Below are 22,317 nucleotides of genomic sequence, written 5' to 3' on the forward strand. Positions count from 1 at the left end.
CAATGTCCCCCATGTCCCCCACAGGAGCCTGATGTGGAAACTGCCACGTGTCCAAGCGAGTGCTGCATATACTGTCTGCCCTCAGGACCCCACTCTGAGACCCACCCTATGGAACAGCACCCCAGAACAGGAAGGATGTTGGTACCAAACGTAACAGCTGAAAACCACCCAAGGGTCCCTCAGCAGGTGGCTTCCCACAAGAACCAAGGGACAGACGGCCCCCTCCACATAGCCCACATCAGGATGTATTTGTAAGTGATGGGAAACGACAAACATGGCTTCAGAGGCAGCACGGACTCCTTAGGACCATCTGCGGAACTCCTCATGGCCCTAGCGTGGCTGTAGGAGCTCTAGGTAGGATGCAGGGAAGGTTATAGGACAAACTAGGGACTTTTCCCAATGGCCACACTGGTCCTACCCAAAGTGCAGGAGACTAGAGTTGGATCTTAACTGGCCCAGGACAGACGTAAGCTCCACAGCACTACTGGTGAGGGAGACACAGAGGGCGGGACCAAGGGGTCGCCAGGAGCCCGGCAGAGGCATGGCCAAGCCGTCATGGAGGTCATCTTGGATGGAGCAGACAAGATGCACGCCACAGGTGCACCATCTAGGGCTATGCGTGGTGGGTGTGGACACACTGGGACTGTACGTCCATTACCTCGGGGACAGGGCTGGGGCAAGACATGGAAAGCTGCTCACTACACTGCCAACAAGTTGGGGGCTGCGGGCTGGGGGTCCTGCCCGGTCCTCTGACCCCCAGCGTGGAGTCCAGCTGCCCTCTGCCTCAGGTAGAATGCAGCAGCCACAGCCTGGAATGATGTCCCAGGCCTCCGAAAGGGGAGGCTTGCCCTCAGGACTCTTGTCATGGACTCGGGCCACCAGGGTGCAGGGAGACCCAGGCCACCTGACGTGGCCACTGCCGGCGAGGTCTGTTCCCACAGCTGCAGCGGCCGGATGCCTGAGCCGCTGGCCTCCTCATGGCCCAGCCAGCCACCAGCTGACCCACTGCCCAGTGGAGGTGCCACAAGCCCGGTGCCTGGAGCGGGAACGACAGCAGCTCTTCTGCACCTCGAGTCAACCTGCTCGATGTTTTGTTACAGAGATTGAAAGTTCAGACAGTGAGTCTTACCTTCCCTTTTCCAGGATCAGAACTGTTTATTACACACCCCCGTCCCCTCGTGACTACTTGGCCGAGAGCAGAGGCGGCACCCAGCTGGGTCCCTGTTCACAGGCCAGGCGCCGAGACAAGGTAGCCCACAGAGCTGTGCCAGCACTCCCTGCTCCTGGCGCAAAACACCCCCACTGTCTTCAAAGGAGTCAGGTCTTAGGGCTCACCTGGGGGTACCTCTATGGAAGCTGCCCAGCTGGGCTCCCCTGCACAGGACACCCTGCCGGAGCCCCTAGCTCGGCTCCCTGAGGGCTCCCAAAACCTGGAGGCTGACCAATCTCAAGCTGGACACGCAGGTCGAGGTGGGTGGCTGGGCAGTGGGGTTGGCGGGTCCCCCCGCATGGCAGGCAGGCTCTGGACTCTGCCCCAGTCACCCCGGGACGTAGGCCATGTGCTGTCGGGACGTTCCTGCGGGGGCCCAGGAGGCCGGCGGTGTGCGCCCCAGGTCTGCTGTGTGTACCATCGCCTGGGCCCAGGGGCAGCCGGCAGGACAACCAGAGGTCCAGGGGTCCTTGTCCACGCCATGGGCCGTACCAGCCAGCTCTTGGGTACCCTCACCCAGGTCTCTGCAGGAAGAAGATGGCAAGACTTGGGGGCGGAGCAGGGACCCCATGTAACTGCGGTGCATTCCATGCTGACCTTCAGTGGGCTCAGGGCAGCTCGGACCTGGCACCCCTGCCTGGCCTCCGACCCCTCCCCTGTCCAGGCAGGGGGCCCAAGAAGCAGTGTGGAAGGGGCTCATTCAGGGTGTGCATAAACCCCAGGGGCCAGACTTTCTCATGGCCAGAGGGCCCCAGGCAGAGAAGGGACCAAGGGGTTGCAGGCACATCCAGGGGGACCCTGCTCCTGTCACGCTGTCCTGAGGTCATCTGCATCTTCCGTTCCCTTATGCACTTCACCCTCAACCCACAACACAGGCTCTCCCCCTCTGTGCACCTCAGGTGGCCCCTCCAGAAAGCTCCCCCTAGATCTCTGCTCCCACCCACATCTAATTCTCAGAAGAGCTTTAGGAAATAGTAGGAATTGAGAAGCTATCTGTTAGTTCGGTAAATGAATGAATCAATTACTTAGCGGAGAGAAAAGGCTGCTTAGCAGGCGAGTCTATGGACCTCGGAGCCAGATAGGCTTCACTCAAACCGGCCTCATGCTCAGTAGTTGCGTGTGATGCTGGACATGCCTCTCAAAGGGGGATGAAAAGTGCCCCCACCTCCAGTTAGAACAGTGTCTGGCACAGGGGGCGGGAGCGGGAGCCAGGAAGCACCCGGGAGGCAGAGTCAAGGGCAAGGGCGCACCTCGCCTCCCAGAGACGGGCTGGCTGCTGTGGTGCGGCTGCTGGGTGACTGGGCCCTGCTGAGGAGGGCACGTCCCAGCTAGACACGAGACAGTCTGTCACAGGTCAGTAACGGGGTAGACGCTGCTGGGTGGGGTGACCCCAAACCTCTGCACCTGTCTAGGATCTGCTGTCTGAGGTGGGGCTACATTGGCAAGACCCTGCCCACGGCTGGAGCCGGAGGAAGGTATCTGAGCGGGCCCGTAGGGTCGTGCTCCGTAGGCACGCTGCACCCAGAACTGACCCGTCACTGCCGTGGCTCAGCACACAAACCCACTAAAGCCAGCGATGTGGGCAGCACCGAAGGCGTGGGAGACGCGTGTCCTCAGTGTGCATGGGGGAGGCACCCATGCGTGGGACACTGACACCTGCTGCGTTAGCAAGCAGACAACAACTCACAACCCAAGGTGATTGGGCAGCGGCCGGGGGATGGCCGGACTTGTGCTCCCAGGGACAGAATGGGGAACGAAAACATCCAGACCACTTGGCCCAACGGTCCAGCGCTTGGGGCACACCACCAGGGTGGCGGGAGGCAGGAGGCGGTGGTGGAAAGGGCACAGGGCAGCATCTCTGCCACTGCACCACCACAGATGCTGGTGCCTGTGGGGTCCAGGGAGGGAGATGGGACATGGGTTCCTTTCTGCTGGCCCAGCCTGGGGCACCAGACAGCCACCCCATGTCCACGCGGACGCTACCCCCTGAGCCTCAGGGACAAGAGCAGGATGAGCGGTGATGGTCACACTCACTGATCTGGCCCCGGCCTGACCGAGACCCTGGCTGCTCCAGGGAGGACACAGGGGCGAGCGGCCACCACGTGGCATGGCCATCGGGTTGGGGACAGGTGGAGGGAGGGGGCAGCTGGCCCAATTCTGAGTGCTGCCCTCTCCCCACCTCCTCAAAGGGCAGGGGGCTCCAGGCCATGGCAGGAGGGGCACAGGGTGGCCCAGAGCACCTCGTGGGAGTGGAAGTGGGTGCGGTTCCCACCAGGGAAGGACTGGGGTCGGCAGACAGAGACCGTGAGCCTGGACCCATCACACTGGTCCCTCTGCTTCTGGGTATTCATGACATTTCTCCAAAACAAAGTTTTAGGAAGGAGTTCCGAGTGACGTGCAAACAACACAAACAGAAAAGGAGTAAAATCCGCAGAGCCCACCCTTGCTCCTCATGGGGGGCAGTGACTGACCTGCACGCAGCACAACCTGACATCAGGTTCTGTGACCCACAGGGCATGGCGGGGTGACCCCCAGACCCTGAGGCCTGGGTGGTGGGGCAGCAGAGTGTTCCCTCCCTCACAGGATCCCTTTTTCGTCACCTGACCTGGACCTGCCTCACGGAGACCCTACCCCCACCCCAGTCTGTGACCTACACCCACGTCCCCACAGGCACCTCATGGGGACAGTCTCTGTGGGTCCACAGGCCCAGACCAACAGGCCCTGCTGCCAGATTACAGCACTTGGAGACCCAGCGGCTGCTGCCATTCGTCATCAGGGTCAGAGGGCACATGCTCAAAGCTGGTGACACCAAGCCACGCGCCGCCCGGACCAGACTCCTTGAGTCAGAGGAACATACGAGGACGTCCTTGTAACAGTTTGGGAAGCTTGTGCGTGCGGGAATCATGCGAGGACAGGAGGCAGCGACAGGGAGCGTGCTGTGTCCTGGAGAAGGGAGCTCGCTTCCCCTCGGGTCTGACTTCCCCAGATAAACGCATGCGGTGGCAGTGGCCCGGCGCTCAGCTGCAGGGTCTGGACCCTGGACCCAAGGACCGCCCGCCACCAGCCCAGAGAGTGGGAGTTGAGGCCCAGGTGAGCCTGGGGTGGTGGTGTTCTGACCGATCTGGGCCCCCTGCCCCTGCCCGACACCCCCCATGCCGCGCCCATGCCCACGTGGTAAAACTGTAGTTGTCGTGCGCCTGGCCAGGCCAGCCCCTGGGCTCCCCGCCACTGCCGCTGCCGCCGCCGCTGTTCAGACCCCTGAGGTCGAGGTAGGCAGCGGGCACTGTCTCCAGGTCCCCGGCCCTCAGCTGGAGCCACAGCTGGGTTGCCCTGGGGAGAGACGGGGAAGGACGCTCAGGATGCCAACATGTCTGCGAGGCGGGAAGCTGTAGGATGGGTCGGGTTAGCAGGGCAGCTCGGACACTGTGAATGTTCTGCAGTGAAAACACGCAGGAAAAGCTACGTTTATGGTGAAGACGGTGAAAGCGCAGCACCGCTGGGCAGTCCGGCTCACCCGGCATGGCAGGGCGCAGGCCGAGTCCTGGGCTCCTGAGGGGCCAGGGCAGCCCCCGACCCCATACGCCCGGAGGAGGCCCCAGCTCGGACAGTGGGACCAGCGTACCTGTCAGGCGGTGACTCATTCCTCTTCATGCATCGCAGGAGGCAGCAGGTGAGGAAGGCCATGGACATGAGCAGGATGATGGCGCAGCTGACAATGGAGGCGATCACGGCCACCTTGAAGCCGAAGGTCTCGTAGGGCGGCACGGCTGCAAGGGACACCAGGCCATCTCCTGCGTGGGGTTTGTCTGGGCCCTGGGCGAGCCCGTTCCCTCAGGGAGGGTGGGGAGGGCAACATTCTGTGCTAACTGCTGTGTGGGGGTGCTATCAGGGATCCCTGCCTGTAAGATCAGGGTGCCAGGCAGGGTTCTGGAGGGTATGTAGGAGCTTGCAGCGGCACACTGGGAACGGCTCTAATGGAGAGGGGAGTGCGGTGCTCTGGTCCCCACACTGCAGCCTGGGCTCTGGTGCTGGCACACAGCCCCCGCCAACGCTTCAGGGCCCCGGGCGCTTTCTCAGGTCATTCAACAAGAAAAACACCTGTGTTTGGGGTCAAAGGACCTTTGCCACTTCCTGGGTCCTAAGGGCGTTCTGGGAAGACTAGGCCTAGGTACGCTCGCAACACTGCACACCGTGCCCATGGGGGACACCACTCGCACCCAGCCTGGTCCTGCCTGAACACGGCCACCCAGGCCGGGGGCCTCCCTGGGCTCCCTGCAGCTGCACGTCCATGTTCTGGCCAGAGGAGGGCGTGGACACCTCTGAGGGCTGTCCTTGCCAGGCCTGGCCCAACCAGGTGCCGTCATCCAGGGCCGTGCCCCAGAGCCATCATGGGGGTACCCTACGAGATGCCCTTGCTGAGGGCCATGGGCACGAGAACATGCCATCTCAGTGAACCCCAATATCCTGTCTCCTAGAGCCTGGTCCTAACCGGTACCCTTCTTCTGAGGTTCCCCCGGCCCACGATCACGTTAAAGGCTCTGAGAAGTACCACAGCCTGTCAGCCCAGCATGATCGCGGCTGTGTTGGCTATGGAGCCTCTTCTGGGCACACGTGTCAACACAACACTGACTGCCTGTGGAGGATCTGTACTGCATGTTATCCTCTAATGCCCCATGTGACACACAACTGGAAGCCAGAAAGCCATCTCTTCCCCCCGATGGGGAGCATCCTGGCCCTCAGCAGCCCCAGGTCTAGGATGGGTGGCACATGCTGGGCCCTATCTGGGGCTGCCACGTGCATGCATGAGAGAATGACCAAATGAACAAATGCAGCTGCCTGCTTCGAGGGTGACACAGTGCTAGTCCAGAGGACCCAGGTAACCAAGCTGCAGGTGCTGGGCCTGGGGGGCACATGCACACACGGCAGGAGGCTGTCCAACTGCCAGCACCAGGGTGGGGACCCTGCATGAGGCCCAACGGTCACCACACCCACTGTACCCTCTCCATGGATCAGTCCCCCCCAACCCCACAGGTGCTGAGCCAGGGGTGGTTCGGGGGACCGGACCTCACATTTGCACACGGGGGTCACTGAAGACCACTCGGCGATGCTTCCCTTCCAGGCACAGGTGAGGAGGCCAGACCCGACCATCTGGTGGCCTGAGGGGCAGTGGAACACGATCACAGTCCCCACAGAGGTGCCGTTGCCACGGACGACCTGGAGGGTGCCCCGCGGGGGTGGCTGCATGTGCGTGCATGTTCCTGTGGAAGAAGAGGGCAGAGGTGGCGTGGCATGAGGACCCCACCCCGGAGGCCGGATGGTTGGCAGGGCCCTGCCTAGAATAGGCACCGCTGCCCCAGCAGCCACAGGACTCTGGACAAGTTGCTAGCCCATCAGGCGTGACAGTCATCCAGCCAGGCCCAGGGTGAACATGGAGTGGATGGCCAGTTGAGCCTGGGGGTGAACACAGAGTGGATGCCCCCGTGGGCGTGGGCCCGGGGGTGAACACAGAGGGGATGGTCAGGTAAGCCCGGGGTGAACATGAAGCGGACGGTCCTGTGAGCAAACTCCGCAGTTTCGGAGAACAACAGGAGATTCAGGTGACCCTGAGCAAAATGGGTTTGAACGGCTCAGGTGCGCATACCCTGGACCTTTCACAGGACGACTGCCGGCGTGTTTTCTCTTACTCGCGACGTTCTCAATGACACTTGCTTTCCTCTGGGTCCGCCTGCCCACTGACCGTCCATGTGGTAAAGCCTCAGGGGAGTCTAGGTGACACCTGAATGCCAGCTGCAGAGGTCCACACCCAGTGCCTTTGAGGCTCGAGGGCCCGCTGTACATAACGAGCATCCAAGTATAGCTCCAAAGAAAAAATCGAGGGTAAAAGAAGGGACACGTGAAGCGTGAACTGGAGAACTTCCCTTGTTCTCAGTAACGGAGATGCAATTAGGAAAAGGTGCTTGGAGAACACGGGACGAAGGTTCAGTCCCATCACCTCTCGAGACCCAACACATCATCCTATGGGAAGGAGCCGATGGGGATCCAGCGCTTCGCAGATGAAATGCAACGAGCCGAGAGGCAGGAAAGGACACCTGTCCTGACAGCGTTGGGGGAGCTGGTCCTTAGGCCTCACGCACCAAAAGTAAGAGGAAAGGACCCCGAGTGAAGGTCACGAGGCTGTGAACGCCGCCCGGCAAATCTGCTGGAGGCACGCGTATCCCAACCTCTCCCAGATCACCCGGAAATTTAGGCAAAGGAAATGATTGGGCATCTGAAGTTGGGATTCGTACAGCAGGATGTGCTCCCGAGTGCATGGAAGGGCACAGGCTGGAACTGGCGAGCATGCCCAGCTGTGGAGGTAGGGGCATCAGGCACATCCCGACAACCAAGCTCAGCTGTGCCATCTTGACATGAGGGTGCAAAGAGACAGCCTGAGCAAAGTGGCAATGCATAATGACACGGCTGGCACTCGCATGGAACTTGCTGCGCGCCGGATGCAGAATGCATGTCGTACACGCATTAACCTGCACAGTGCCTGCCTGGGGGCCGCCGTTCTCGCCCCCACAGGTCAGCACCCTGAGGTGCAGGGAGGCCGACCCACATCCCGAAATCATGGAGCAGGGATATGGCCCCAGGCAGGGCGGCCCTGGCCTGCTTCTCAACACATGCGTGTGCACACAGACACACACACGGCCATGTGCCCCCGAGGGCAGCTTCTCTGTTCAGGATAAGGCCCGGGAGCCGCTAGGCATGCGGTTCTGCTGCCCCCATGGCCGACGGGACCCGGCCACGTGCCCCCACGCCCCGCTTGCAGTTCTGGCCTTCCTCGTGGGCGTATGGACATCCATACTAGGCCTCCCTCCGCCACCTGCTCCAGCCCCAAAACTGGAGCTCCCCCAACTTTCTCAACCCACGGCCAATTCACCAGCAAACCCCATGGGCTCTGCTTCTAAAATCTACCCCCAGGCCATATGCACGCACGTGGCACTGGGCTTCCCACATCCGCGCATGGCCAGCCCGGGCTTCCCACATCCCTAGCCTTGCCATGCCCGTGTAGCCGTCAGAGTGAGCTTGTGGAGGGGCCAGGGCCCTGAAGTTGGCCCTGAGGGGCACAGCCAGGCCCGCACCAGGAAGCAGCGGGAGCCGTGGACCTGACACCCACCATGCACAGTGACTGCCTACACCTACCCCATCCCTGGCTCTGCCCCACGAGAGCCCGGATAGGGCCTCACAGGCTGAAATGTGGGGAGAGCGTGAGCCGGGCGCCCTCAGGCTCTGTGCACTTAACTGGGGGCTGACCCTGGGTCACCTCGGGTGATGCTGGGCACCTTCCGGTGCTTTGCTGGGGGACCACCCCCTGAGCAGGTGTCTGCCACTTTCTCACAGGTGGAGACACGAAGGCACAGCAGGGCCAATGCCACACCGCAGGTACCAGTGAGGGTGGACAGTGCTAGGCTTCCCTGTGAGCAGGCATCCATCACCAGTGTCACCACCACCAACAGCACGGCAGCTCCGATAGAAGGTTCTGGTCAAGAAGGACCCTCAGTCCTAGCCTCAGGCCATGCTCACAAGCACCCCAGGGATGGCCCAGAGGAAAGTAAGGTAGTAGACGAGCAGAGGCATCTCCCCTGTAGACGGCACTCACATATTAACAAGATGGTGTCAGAATCACAACAGAAAAGTTACAAGTAAATCAGAAAAAAAAAAAACACAAATATCTCAGAATCCAGGGGCAGGGCAACCAGTTAAGAAAATGAAAAGGTGGGATGCCTGGGTGGCTTAGCGGTTGGGCATCTGTCTTTGGCTCAGGGCGTGATCCCGGGGTTCCAGGATCGAGTCCCACATCGGGCTCCCTGTGAAGAGCCTGCTTCTCCCTCTGCCTGTGTCTCTGCTTCTCTCTCTCTGTCTCCCATGAGTGAATAAATAAAATCTTTATTAAAAAAAAAAAGAAAGAAAGAAAATGAAAAGGTGTTGAAGTCATCAAGGAAGAAGACTTCTCCATCCAATGACCTGAGCTCGGATCTAGAAAATACCCAGGAATTCAGAAAAAACCTGCGGAAACTAATAAGAAGTCCAGCCAGGCCGCCAGAGGCAGGATAGACACACAGAAATCCGTCCTGTTTCAGCAGGGCAGCCGCCAGTACTCCGGAGGCGAAGTGATCACAAACCCCGGCCGGGGGCATCCAGGGGACACTTACAGAGGAGAAATGGAATGAAAGGCCGGGCAAAAGTTAAACCCTGAGAACACTAAGACACTGGCAGCAGAGGTCAAAGTCCTGAATTGAGGCACAGCCGTGGCGCCCCCAGCACCACAGCGCATGTGAAGAAGCCACAGGCCTGGAGCAAAATCCACCAAAGTCCTGGAAGAAAGCAGAGTGGAGGCCTCTTTCACCCTCGGATTAGACAACGGTGTCTCAGATGTGACCCCAGAAGACGCACAAGGAAAGGAAAACATAGGTAAACGGGACTTGGTTAAAACTAAAAACACTTGTGTTTCAAAGGACATGATCAAGAAAGTGAAGAGGCGAGCTACAGGTGTGAGAGAACACCTGCCAGTCACACTGCCGGTCAGGGACTCGGGTTTAAAATGCATGAATTATAGACTGAATTATAGAATTTAAGAATGGGCCAAGGATCCGGAGGGATGTTTCTCTAGAGATAAACCAATGGCTGCCAATAAGCGCATGAAAAGATGCGCAATAAAAAAAAAAAAAAAAAGATGCGCAATATCTGTTGCCTTCAGGAAAACGCTACTCAGATCGTCAGGTTGGTGCAGCTTCCCATCCAGCAGCGCCGGACGTGAGACAGTCAGAAGGTGACAGGTGTCCCGGGCTGGGGTGGGGGTGGGGACCCACAGCCCCATGCTGCCCACGGGAACGCAGCTATGGGACCCGCATCCACAGCCGCGTTATTCACAGCTGCTGAAAAGTAGGAGCCACCATGCTGCCTGCTGATGGAGGGATGGGGACGTGGCCGTGTTCGGAGCCATGCACAGATCTCAGGGGACAGAAGCAGTGGAATGGCCAGCGGTGTGGCTGAGCCTGGTGAGGACCAATGCTCAAGGTCCGGAGCCCATACACAACCTCACGGTGTCTGACTGCATTTGTCTGAAATGCCCAAAGAGGCAAGTCCTCACCCACGGGGGCAAAGGGGCTGCTAAGTGCACGGCTTCTTCTGGGGGTGATGAAAATGTGCGAAGCGGCTGTGGTGGCAGCTGCACGATCCGCATGCGTTAACTGTACTCTTAAAGGCGGTGAATCGTACGGTCTATGAATCACATCTCAATAAAGCTCCTAACACATTTCAGGACAACACTCTGTCAATCAAAGAAATGCAAATTTTAAACATGAGGTGTAGTCTCTGGCTTGTTCCCTTGGTCACGTTAAAAAGACTACCCGCGGCGGGGAGAGGGGGAGGCATGAGGGGAATGGGCGCAGGGTGTTGGCGCGTGCCCCGACCTGGACGCCTCTGCTTGGGCAGCAGGCCTGGCCTTCCCCGTGGACGTGGACACTGACCCCAGGCTCTGGGCGGTAACTAAGCAGGCTCTGCTTCTGCAGGCGCCCAAGGAGTTTAATGTACATGATGGATGGAAGGGTGCCCTGGACAGACCAGAGCTGGGATCAGCGCCCCCACCAGGACCCGTCGGCCCAGACTCGTGCTGTCCTGTCAGCCAGGAGGTAGGCAGGAGACTGGAGCCAGGTAGATGGCCATGGCGGCCACAGGCTGGCCACGCGGCCCTTTCCCAGGGTCACTGGGCAGCCAACACTTCCTGGTCCTGATTTAGAGCTGCTACTTCTGCATTCTGCTGAGGCTAAGCAGCTTCTCTCAGCCCTGCCTGGGACAGGGGGTGGGGAAGGAGAGGGAGGACATGAGGGGAGGGGAGATCGCCCATGGAGAGGCTGAATCCAGGATGAGGTGTGCTCACCACACTCTCCTCAGCCCCACACCAGCCCTGGGCTGGGTCTGCACAAATAGAACCTTCTAGAACCTCCTAGGAGGCTCCAGTGCCCCAGGGATGGAGCAGGTGCTCAGAGGACAGGGAATGGGGCCAAGCTGGGAGGCCAGCGCTCAGTCCCTCTGCTCTGCGGGTTTATCCCAAGGAACTAAAGAGTCAGGGAGCGAGCCCCCTGTAGGCGCCTCGGCTGCATGGAGTGGGGGGTGTACTCTGCCCCCCCCCCCGAGCCCAGCCCAACTCCTGGTGCTCTGCCCACCGGCTCTGCAGCCCCCCCAGCTGGGGGACCATCACCCCATGGCTCTGGGCCTGAGGCCTGCCTGTGGGTGTGGCGGGGGCTGGGTGAGGGTCTACCCCAGATTGTAGCCTCGGGGGAGTTGGGGGGCACACCCCTGCCACGTCAGACAGCACTCCAGCCTGTGCCTTGGGTGGGGAGAGGCCCCGCTGTCAACAGTCACATTCTGTACGGCCACCACTTCTGGTGGCCAGGGCACCCCTCCTGGGTTTCACCACCCTGGGGGGGGAGGGCGTGCTCCTCCCCAAGTGCTCAGAGCCCTACAGTTGTGCAAGTAGGGGGCGGAGACGGGGCTGCGCTGCCCCCAGGCCCTCCTCCACAGTGCATGCACCCCCTTCACAGGACAAGGAAGAGATGTGGAGCTCACCCAGTGGACACATGGGGCGGGGGCTGCAGGGTTCCCAAGAGACTCAGCTGGGGGCAATGCAGCCCTGTAGAGGCACCTGAAGACACAGGCCTGAGGAACAAACCCCTGAAGAGGCTGGGGGCTCAGGCCCCTCCTCCCAGGGCCCATGAACTGACACGGAAGGTCATACTTGCTCTTCGGGGATAGCCCCCCAGGCCCTGCCCACTGGGTCCCCAGACACTGGTACCCCCTTTGCGCAGACTCCACGTCCCCATCTGTGAGGTGTGACTGGCCCCCAGGGTCACAAGAAGGGAGGACCACCCCATGGAGACCTGAGAGCCGTGCTTGCAGCTCAGCAGCAGCCCCTTCTGGCAGCACTTCCCAGCCTCCAGTCCAGGGCCCCCAACCCCTCCACCCGCACCTCCCACTCCGGGGCTGATAGGGTCTCCTGCACCCCTTGCCTGGGCCTGCAGGCCGGCGAACACCTCTCTGGGCTGAGCCCGTTTTCCAGATACATGTCCACCCAAGACCTTTCCACAGGATTTGAGGCACAGCCAGGACCGGGCAGGGAGGCAGTACGGTGCCAAAGGGCTGCTGGGGCAGATTCCTGAGGGGTCACCCCGAGCCCTTCCTCGGGCTGGCCCAACGCACCCCTCAGCCTTGGCTGCATCTTCCTCAGGCCCTTCATGACACCTGTCCTTGTCTCTTTCTTGCCCAAATATACCTTAGAGGAGGAAAAACAACAGGAAAAACGCAGCAAGTGGATTTGACACAAAGACGACACCAACCCCAACCCAACCCTGTGGGCTCCCTGGACGGTGATGGGCAGAGGCACTCTCCAAAGCCCATACCCTGACCCCCCATCCATGCAGGGACCCACCAGGTGCTTGCCCAGCCCAGCCCGCATGGTTCGTGGTGTGAAGATCAGGCCTCACTTGTTAATCTTTTATCTGGAACCTTGGACCACAGGCTGGCCCCTCCCACCCTCCTCCCTGAAGCCCACGCTGACCTCAATCCCTGACCTCAGCCCCAGGACCCAGGTAAATAAGTTATCTTCCCCTTCTGGCAAAGGAATTCGGGAGATGGGGGAGGCAGCCCACCTGAGCCACAGGGGACCCGCTTCTTGCTCAGGGCTTGTTTCCCCTAATGGCAAGGGAAACCAAAGAGAGAATTTAAAAGGGTAACCTGTACATGTGCAGGTGTTCCATGGAGGGTGAGACTCCAAGACCCAGCACGGGGGAGCAGCCACGTGTGGGAGGCCCACAGCCTGGCTGTGTGTCTCTAGGCAAGACACCAGCCCCCTGGCAGTGTCTCCCGTCCCTGTGGAGGGCAGGCCTGGACCTGGGTCACTGGGACGCTGCCCTGGCAGCTGGCAGGTCGGCTCCCCGCCCCCCGCTCCGTGGACCACACGGTGCCATCCAGAGCACAGCCCAGGAGAGCACGCCCCCTCCCAGGGGAGAACACTGAGGCTCTGTCCGCACCTGGCAGTAGGCCCCGCTGGCCTCGGGGGAACACAGCCACGTGGATTCCCACGGCTCGCCTGAGCCTGGTCTCCCTCCACGAAGGGCTGTAGGAGTGATGCCCGGGCCTGCCCTTGCCGGCAGCCCTCCACCCCCTGTGGCAGCCCTCTCCCCAGGCCCCTCCGTCAGGCCATCCAGAACCGCGTGGGGGGGTCACCTCCGGCTGCTGGAACCCTGTGTCCCTCCTGCAGGGCCACGTTCCCACACAATCTGCCCCATCAGGGAGTTGCTGCAGCTGCCCTGGGACGGGGGCCAGAGCCAACGGGGCCCTGTAGGCGGTGGAAGGGGGCCTCCCTGGCTGGCCGGACACCCAGCAGCCACTCAACAAACATTCAAACCCCTGCTCTGAGCCAGCCCCCCGCCCCTGCCCCTCCACCAGCCACACACAGGCAATAAGGGAGCACCGTGGGTCACAGGATGCCGTGTCCTCACAGCTGGACTGTCACACCCACTCTCAGAAGAGCAGAGCAACGTGTCCATTTTACGGCTGCAGGACATTCCCCCTCCTCCCTGCCCCTCCCCCATGTGTGAAGGAGTGCCAGGTGCCTGCACAGGACCCCACACTTCACAGCCCCACAGGGACGAGCAGGCACCCACTTCACGGCTCAAGAGATGGTGCCAGGGGAAGGGTGGAGGCTGGATGACTGTGTGACCCTGGGGCTGAACGCCATGGCAGGGTCACCGCACACGCCCCCCGGGCTCCAGCGCCTGTCCCCAAACCTGGGGGCAGGTATACATAGCCCAGCGCCCAGCATGTGGCGATACTGGGGCCAGAGACAGACACATCCCAGGTCAGGGGGCTTCCAACCCCAAGCGCTGGGGCAGAGCTTGCGGGCTGGGAAAAGGCTGAGCTGTGGCGGATCAGAAGCAGGGGTGTAACCCACGGGACTGGCCTCTGCGGCCCCTCCCCACCCCGAGGTCTCAGCAAAGTCTTGCATACAGGTACTTGAGGGCCTTTCCCCTTCCCATCCCCGGCCCTATGGTGCAAGTCCAGTCGGTCCTCTTGGTCAACACCCAGCTCCCCAGGCAGTGCTGCAACCAAGCCACAGGGTCTTCAAGAACAAAGGCCAAGCACCAAATTCGGGAGGGGTGGGTAAGGGAGGGCTGGGCTGGGGTGGGGTAGGAGGGGGTCAAAGGAAACAAGCCCACCTCACCTGGCCTGCTTCCCGGGGCTGAGTCCTCTGCTGTGCTGACAACTTACTCCTTGCCTCAGTTACTCACGGGAGAAGGAGCTGCCACCAGTAACCCCTGGGGTGGCAGCCTCAGTGAGCCTGAGCCGGGTGTGACCAGGACCAGCTGCTCCTGCAGGCCCAGCCCCCACGGTGCGGGGAGCCAGTCTTGCACCTGTCCTGGGGCACAGGTATGCAGAGACCCTGTGGCTCAGGAGGAGGGGCGGCGCCCCCAAAGGTGAGGCCCTGGAGCACCCGGTTCTACCGCTCCAGGGTTGGACCTCGCCGGCACTCAGGCAGCAAGGCCGGCCTTCAAACCCGGGTGCGGGAGGGGTTTCCTTCACCCTCCCCGCTCCCCCCCCCCCCCCCCGCCCCCAGAACACCACCGCCAGCCCTCAGAACACTCTTGAAATCAATCACCACGTCTGCTAACGCCAGCCCTCCCTCCCTGCGGGGACCTCGGACTTCACCCCGCCCCGCGACCCCGGGACCTGGGCGGTCACTCCGCTACAGGCTCAGTTTCCCCACCTGGGAAGTGGGGGTGGGAGGCCGGCTTCCCGCGGCCGCCGCACCGACCTCCCTGCACCGAGCGGGGCGGCCGGCAGAGCCGGGTGAGGGCGCGCACCTGGGCGGCTGCACGCCGCCGCCTGGTTTCGAGCCGCCTGCAGCCCGGCTTCGGCCTCGCTGGGGCGGTGGAAGGGTCGGGGAGCCTCGTCCTCAGGGGGTGTCGGGCGGTCCCGGACTTGGTCGTGCGCCCCTGCCCCCACGCCGTGCCCTCCCGGGCCACCTCCAGCCGAGCGCCCCCGCTCCCCGCCCGCGCAGGGCCGCCCGCCTCTGAGCCTCCCCGTCCGTGAAATGGGTGCAGAGCCCTGCTGGCGGCCCGCAGCCCCGGCGCTCACCTGTGCGGTTCCCTGGGGCGGGCTCGGCGTCCCCCGAGCGGTCCCCGGGCCTCGCCCTGCGGCGAGGGGTCGCGGCCGCCCCGGGCATCCCGGCGCTGGGCGGCCTCGGCGGGGACTGTGGGGCAGGAGCCCGAGGGGCGGGGCAGGAGCCCGGGGGCGGGGGCGGGGCAGCCCTGGACACGCCCTCCTGCGGCCCCGCCCCGTGGGTCTGGAGGCGGGGCCGGCCCCTCGGGAGCCCCAAGGCCGGGGGCCCAGCTGGCGGCGCGGGAAGTCTCGGTCCAGCGCCCCACACGGGCTGTGCCTCTGGCTCCCGCACCCCGACACCCTGGTTCCCGGGGCAGGTGTCCCCCGTGAGCGGCACAGGGGCGCATCTGTGTCACCTGGGCCCCCCCCAGCTGGGGGCCATGTTGTGCGTCTTCACCGAGGACCCCCGGGAGCTGGGGGCGCACGCAGACCTCTGGGCTCTGGCGGGCCCCCGCCTACGCATCCGGGGGACCTGCCCTCCCCGGCTCGCCCGTGCAGCCCAACTCCCATGGGTCGTGGCACCTGGCTGCGGTGCGCCCCTTCCTCTCGCTCCGACCCCGCTCACCCCGGCGCAGCGCCCTGCCCTGGTAACCGCCCAGGGGCTCTCCTACCATTGACACCAGAGCTGAGCCGGCTCTGGGTGGCTCAGGGCCGCTCCTGAGCAGGGAGAAGCATCCTTAGCAAGAACAGCAGATGCAAAGGTCCTGAGGTTGGACTATTTTTGGAAGGTTGAGGGACTGCCAGAAGTCGGGTGGCTCAGGAAGTCTGGGAAAGGGGCCCAGGTGGACACAACCGGCTCTGCTGCCTGGCAGGGGGCGCAAAGAGGTGAGTGTTCTGGGACCCCCGAGTGCTGTTCCAGCAGAGCAGCCCTCCCCAGTAGAACACGTGGGAGAGAGTTGCTTTCACCCCATGAGCTCTGATCCTCCTCAGCTCCACGGACCACACATGGTGGGTTTCTTGGAGCCACTGGGCCATACAGGTGTCCCCTATCAGCCGCACTGAGAGGGCCGGGTGAACCCACACCCTCCACACCATGCTGGGGGCCTGCGGCCCACTCCCCTGCAGGACTTGCACCCTGAGCTAGGAGGGGAGGGGGACTGAGGCTCAGGCCATGGGGAGCCTGCAGTGCTGGTGGGAGCCTGGCCACCTAGAGGGCCGCTGGAGGCAGGCATGACATCCGAGCATAGGTGTCTGCAGAGCCACCTTCCATTCTGCAGGGAAGGTGCCCGGGCTGTCCAATCGCCCCATTGCAGACTTCTTACCCTGCCTGTTCCCGCACACTGTCTCTGTGCCCACATTTACCCGCTTTACAAGGACACAGGTCTCACTGGGTCAGCATCAGCCTGCTGGACCTCACCATGACTAGGTTACCTCTGAAGGATGCTGTCTCCCAAAATGGTGTGTTCTAGGGGCTCCTGGGGCTCCATCGTGAAGCGTCTGCCTCAGGCTCAGATCATGATCTCAGGGTCCTGGGATCAAGTCCCACATGGAGCTCCCGCTCCTCCCTCTCCCTTTGCTTGTGCTCTCTCTCTCGCTCTCTCTGTCAAATAAATAAATAAAATCTTTACACAACCAACAACCCCCTGTGTGCCGTGAGGTATGGGGTCAGGGTGTCATGGCTTGGATTTGGGGTGGGGGCAGGGTGGGCACGGCCGGCTGGTGATGCCGTGTCAAGGTTGGCAGCATGTGCTCGCGTCTGGCCCGCGAGCTGTGGGTGTTGAGGCGCGGGGCGCTGGCCTGTCGCGACCGGGAGGCAGCAGGGCCGGCCCCAGGTCCCAGCCACATCCCGGGGGAAGCCCTGTCCCTTGTTGTGGCTCCGAAGGCCCACCTGCTGCAAAGCCCAGCCTAGGGCCGCCAGATGGGCTGGGGTCGGTTCTCAGGTGCTTCCACCTCCGCTGGGCTGCCCCGCCTGGAGTCTCTGGGCCAGCCCAGCAGCACTGCCTGGGGCAGGGGCGACACTGAGGCCCCAAGGGGGAGCCACTTGGCCCACCAGAGACCACCAACTGCCTGGACTACCCCTGCCTGACAGCTGGACCCCATCCACGGCAGGAACCATGGCCCTGACAGCCCCTGCCCCCCAGCCCAGGGCCTCAATGTTCTAATCTCTCATAGAGAAGGTTCTGGCAATCCTCCTGACATCACAGAGACTGGGACACCATCAGTGTGGATCTGACCACCGAGGAGGGCCCCACAGTCCCCATAGGCCCCAGCAGCCTGCCCTGGCTCTCCATGTCCTGGCCCAGATTGGAAGTAGTGCCCAGACTATGCCCAGCTGCTGTCTCTCTGCCCTCAGGCCTTAGCCACCTCCTCCAGGAAGCCCTCCTTGTTTACCTGCCCCTACAAAGCTGTGCTCAGCATGTGTGTGTGACCTCACAGCCCATGTGTGTCTGCCACTGAGAGGACTATGCCTCCACTTTGCAAGGGGAAGAGGCCAGGAAGGAGGCCCGGAAGGAAGTCGTGGGAGAGGCAAGGGGAGCCCAGCACGGATGTGTGAGGAACCGACTGAAGCCTTGGCCTCCCTGCATCAGAGGTCTGGCCCCTCACCTGCTCCTCGGCTCAGCCTGAGGCTGGATGCAGGTGGCATGCTGCAACGCCTGGGGGAGGAAGGAACCGGGGAGGGCGGGGGTCCAGGGCCCGAGTCTCAGTGTTCTTCTCTGGAAGATGGGCCAACGTGTCCTGCAGAGATATGGACGGGGGTGAAGGGCCACCTCAGGCGTCCCCTCCTCCCAAAGGGCTGCCCCAGGAAGCCTCCTCAGGCTGGGCAGTGACCAGTGTGTTGTTCTCGGGGGCAGGAGGTCGTGGGGGCTGGAGGGGGCTGTGCCTGGGCTGCAGCAGGAGGGCCTCATGCTGTGTTTCTCTCAGATCCAATAGTAACTGCCCAAGTATAAACTGCTTTTTGTTTTTCTTTAAATATTCCTGACTTTTTTTTTTTTTTTTTTTTTTTGCTTCTACTCAATAGAAACATGAATTTTCATCCTAAAATCCTCTCACAATGAACCAAGCCTGGGAAGTTCCATTGAACATGGTGAGAGTCAGGGAAGCCGTGTGGCCTTATGGGCTTGGCTTCTTCTTCTTTTAATTAAAAGCAATTTTCAGTAAAGTAACCTGAGCTTGTAGCTCCGTGAGCTGAGTGCGTGGGGAGAAAGGAACTGACCCCCCACGATGCTTTCTGCCAGGCCATTCAGTGCCGCCCACGCACTGGCCCCCAGCAACCCCAAGGGACGGTCACACCTGTACCCTTCTGCAGGTGAGCCCGTGCCAGGGCCCAGCTCTGACCCCGTGTTGTCCTCCCGGGCCAGCAGCCTGCACACGCGGGCTTGCCTGGGCTCTCAGGAGGGAGATGGCTGTGTCACCCCAGGTGACATCCGGCTGCCGCCCAAGGTCGCAGAGACAGTGCGAGGACATGGCCCCAGCGTCCCTGTGTCACTGCAGGGCCAGGGCAGGTGGTGGATTCCTGATGGGATCCCGCACAGGAGGGCGGGGGCCTGACCGGCTGCTCCATCCCTGCTTCTGGGTTGCAGGTCCTGGGTTCCTGCCTCCCAACCTCTCTGGGTGCTGTGTGGGGTCACTACGCTAAGCAGGGATCCATTCTCTAATCAGGAAACAGGAAACTAGGACAAGTTTCCAGGGTCGGGCACCTGTAAACCACTACACACGCTCCCAGGCCCGCCGGGATTCCACTGTGAAAAGATGTGTGAAAACCCTGGTTTATAGTGGGGAGACTGAGGCCTGGGAAGGGGCCTGTCCTGGTGCAGGCCACCAACCACATGGGTGCTCCAGGCAGGCACACAGTAACCAGGGCACTGGAGGGTCAAGGGCGATCCCGGGGCTTAGGGCTCCTGAGCCACTTAAGCTTCTTTCAGGCCTGCACCTGCCCGGGGTGTCTGCAGTCATCAGAGAAGTGTGAAAGCCTGTCCCCACCACTCCCCGCCCTGTCACCCAGTGGGTGCCCCCCCAAACCTCACAGCCTGGGGAGGCATTTCTGGGGCCCCTGTAGGGCGGCCCCTCAGGAGGCCTGGGAGCAGGTGGAGGCCATCCCCATGGACACAGCTCCACAGCCCAGGGGCGGGGGCTGACCGGCCTGCTCTCTCTGCCTTCGTTTCCCCACCCATAAGCTGGGTGTCCTTGCTCTCATCCCTCCCTGGCTGGAGGGTAGGCAGGTGCCTAGGGGGTCAGGCCCACAGTCAGGGTGGGACGAGGGGGAGGAGGGGCTCCAGTGGCCTCAGGGAGGCAGGGAAGAGGCTGCTAGAGTGCCTGGGCCGCACACCTGCCTCGTCCCCTCCTGTCCAAGCTGACAGCCGTTTTCCAGGAACCAGCTTGAGCAACGGCACCTCTAGGTTACGGCCGAGAAACTGAGGCTCAGGCCTGGGAGCCGCACAGTTTGCCAAGTGGCTGCCATAGTGGCTACAAGAGGCAGAAACACCACGTCAGCACCCAGGCGACGCTGAGTGCATTCGGGAAGGGCCCAGGGTTCTGGGTCCCAGGACGGGGTCCTGCCATTCCAGCATCGGACGCCACTGCTCACGGACGCTCTGGACCGTGGGCAACCTTGTCCTGGCACCCGAGGTGCTCGGGGGACCTGGGCTCCTGGATCCCGCTGCTCCAACATGGGTGCTGCTCCAGACCACAAAGGCGACAAGGGCCAGGCCTCCCGGGAGCCCTCCTGCCCTGCGCCCCAACCCCTCATCCTGCGCCCCGACCCCTCTCCCCAGTCTGCAGGCTCTCATCCCTCCCAGGTCCGGCAGAGGACAGCCAGCACCCCTGTGAACCTGACCTAAGGGCGTTCAGCCCTTCCTTGTCACCCACGTCCCGCTGCCAGGGCCTCAGTGATCTCTGGATCTGCAGGGTCTGGACGGAAGCTCTCCATGAAACTCCTTTCCTCCCATTCTGCCCAGCGCCGGGGCTCGGCTGGTGCTGCCATGCTCGGCGCGGGGGCTGCCACCTGCAGGCAGGCCTCCCTGCTGACCTGGGTTGGGCTGGGGAGACCAGGAGCTGACCCTGGGGCACACGTCTATCCTGCGCCCTGATCCCTGCACCGGCCGGCATAGGGCGGCCGTCACCCACCCTGTGCAGAGTCCACAGACGGTGGCTGGTCCAGGTCATGTTGGCGACACCTCAGCACCCCCCATTCTGTCCACTCACCCCGGGAGCTCAGGCCTAGGTCATCAGTGACCTTGACCTCAATGCGTGGCACCCCGGGGGTCCTCAGGGGTGTCATCTTCCCCCCATGCCCCCTCAGCCAAGCCCCTCGGCCCAAGACTTCCCCTGAGGCCCCTGAGGTTTGTGCTCCGAGGCAAAATGGTTTCGAGGGGCCACGTGGACCCGGAGGGACCACCCCTCCCCCCCCTCCGCTGCTGGGCGTGCCACTGCCTGAGACGGACACCCCGGGGCTGCCTTCACCTGCAGACCAGCCCATGCCCTCGGGCGCCCAACCTGCCCTAGGCACCCCAGGCCCCAGAACCTAGGGCCTGCTCACTGTGCTCGGCCCCTGCCGGGGGAAGCCACAGGGATGGCTCTCGCAGTCCCTGCTCCCTCTGCCTCCACCAACCCCTCCCACACCCCCAGGGGCCCCTCGGGCTGGATGGCTCCCAGGCAGCGGCCCCTCTGTGGTGGGAGCTGGCCTGCCACAGGGTCGGCCGCATGGTGCAAGCATCATATGGGGTCACCCAAGAAAGGATGGGGGTTCCCCAACCCTGCGTGCGGGGTCCCTGGGCCAGTGGAGAGGATGTTCTCCGTCCTGGGAATGAGTGACCGTGCTTAGTCCCCACCACTGCGCCTTGTCCCCGCCTCGCCGCCCCTGCCCAGAGTCCCCTCCAGCCAGCCCGGCCCCCAGACCCGCAAGCTCCCCCGCCCCCCCGCCCCTGCACATCCCCCGGGACCAGAGGAAGGTCACTCCAGGTGCCTCCAGCCACAAAGTGCGTCAGGTCTCGAGGCCCCGCCGCAAAGAGCCATAGCAGTGAAGAGCCATAGCACAGGGGCCTTGGAGCTGTGGGAGGGTCCTCGTGGCTCCTCCCTGTGAGCCCTGGCGGCAGCTGCCTCTTCTTGCAGGGACACCCGCCTCCCGTTTGGGGACCACCCAGGCGCACTGTGACCTCACCCAAACTAACGACTTTGGCAAAGATCTCGTTTACAAATTATGTCGCATTCTGAGGTTTCAGGTGGACATGGGTTTGGGGGGACACTGTTCGGCCCCACCCCTTCCAACCCACTTGAGTCTCACGTTCAGGGTACGCCCTCCGGTCCCCACAGCTCCCAGAATCCTCACCCAACCCTGAGTGACATGCAGAGAGGACAGAGCGAGGGACTTGCAGGGCCAAAGGTGGCTGCCGCCCACAGGGCCACGGGGACTTGAGGGTGGGTGAGTCACTGTTTGTGGCCGATGCTCTGACCTCCAGGGTTGGCCACCCTGCTCTCGTGGCCCCGGCACCTTGCAGGTTGTCGCCATCAGACCACAGGCCCCACAGCCCTGGCCCAGGACCCATGGGCACCTGGGTGGCTCAGTGTCACCCCGCCCTGGCGCTCTTCCAGCAGGAGCCCTCGTTGTCCCTCGTGCAGCTCTTCCGGGACATGGAGGCCAACTTCCCCTCACGCCCCGAGCTCTCCCAACCTGACTCCACTGCCACCCGCCCAGTGTGGGGTGAACTGCTGTGCAAATTGCCACAACGTCCACAATAGCACACATTACGGTCATTAAACCAGCAGAAACATCTTCTGTCTTGGTTCTGGAGGCTGGGGCCCTGAGGTCCAGTGTGGGGAGGGTGCCTGGCCTCTGCAGACATGGGGACGGTGGTCCCAGGGCCTCCCCGGCACATCCTCTCCTCTCCTGATGGAATGCGTCACTGGAGTTAGGGCCCCTCTGTCCTTGTCTGAACCAGTGACATGTGCAAAGGCCTTGTTGCAAATAA

At 62.5% G+C, this 22,317-nt stretch overlaps 1 protein-coding gene, 2 long non-coding RNA genes and 1 other non-coding gene across 5 annotated transcripts; 2 read left to right on the forward strand and 2 right to left on the reverse strand.

Moving 5' to 3' along the window:
• Positions 1 to 1,123: 1,123 nt before the first annotated feature.
• SUSD3 (sushi domain containing 3) lies at positions 1,124 to 15,493 on the reverse strand. Of its 2 annotated transcripts, none has more exons than XM_038527388.1 (5): positions 15,389 to 15,493; positions 6,280 to 6,468; positions 4,833 to 4,977; positions 4,382 to 4,540; positions 1,124 to 1,734 (listed from the first exon to the last, which is right to left on the reverse strand). In XM_038527388.1, exons 1-5 carry the CDS (start codon positions 15,474 to 15,476, stop codon positions 1,539 to 1,541), a joined length of 777 nt encoding a protein of 258 aa, XP_038383316.1. In that variant the 5' UTR covers positions 15,477 to 15,493; the 3' UTR covers positions 1,124 to 1,538. The 2 variants fall into 2 exon arrangements, with proteins under 2 accessions (XP_038383316.1, XP_038383318.1); XM_038527390.1 differs by lacking the exon at positions 15,389 to 15,493 and adding an exon at positions 14,475 to 14,558.
• On the forward strand, positions 5,151 to 5,267 carry MIR8893 (microRNA mir-8893). The gene is given in 1 exon segment (NR_128859.1): positions 5,151 to 5,267. It is a non-coding gene; the product is annotated as a microRNA mir-8893 (primary transcript).
• A 461-nt stretch (positions 15,494 to 15,954) lies between the features above and the next one.
• On the reverse strand, positions 15,955 to 17,487 carry LOC111090795. The gene is made up of 3 exons (XR_005354388.1): positions 17,241 to 17,487; positions 16,784 to 16,952; positions 15,955 to 16,217 (listed from the first exon to the last, which is right to left on the reverse strand). It is a non-coding gene; the product is annotated as an uncharacterized LOC111090795 (long non-coding RNA).
• A 68-nt stretch (positions 17,488 to 17,555) lies between these two features.
• Positions 17,556 to 18,516, forward strand: LOC111097157. Its single transcript, XR_005354389.1, has 2 exons — positions 17,556 to 17,942; positions 18,372 to 18,516. It is a non-coding gene; the product is annotated as an uncharacterized LOC111097157 (long non-coding RNA).
• Positions 18,517 to 22,317: the final 3,801 nt, after the last annotated feature.

This window comes from Canis lupus, chromosome 1 (genome assembly GCF_011100685.1).
Source record: "Canis lupus familiaris isolate Mischka breed German Shepherd chromosome 1, alternate assembly UU_Cfam_GSD_1.0, whole genome shotgun sequence".
Classification (NCBI taxonomy): Eukaryota; Metazoa; Chordata; class Mammalia; order Carnivora; family Canidae; genus Canis; species Canis lupus.

Coding starts and splice junctions, on each gene's coding strand:
- SUSD3 (XM_038527388.1), bottom strand. CDS start 15,476: ATGCCCGGGGCGGCCGCGACCCCTCGCCGCAGGGCGAGGCCCGGGGAC. Junction 4,541..4,832: donor AATGAGTCACCGCCTGACAG/GTACGCTGGTCC, acceptor GTCTCTCCCCAG/GGCAACCCAGCTGTGGCTCC. Junction 1,735..4,381: donor GACAACTACAGTTTTACCAC/GTGGGCATGGGC, acceptor TTCTTCCTGCAG/AGACCTGGGTGAGGGTACCC.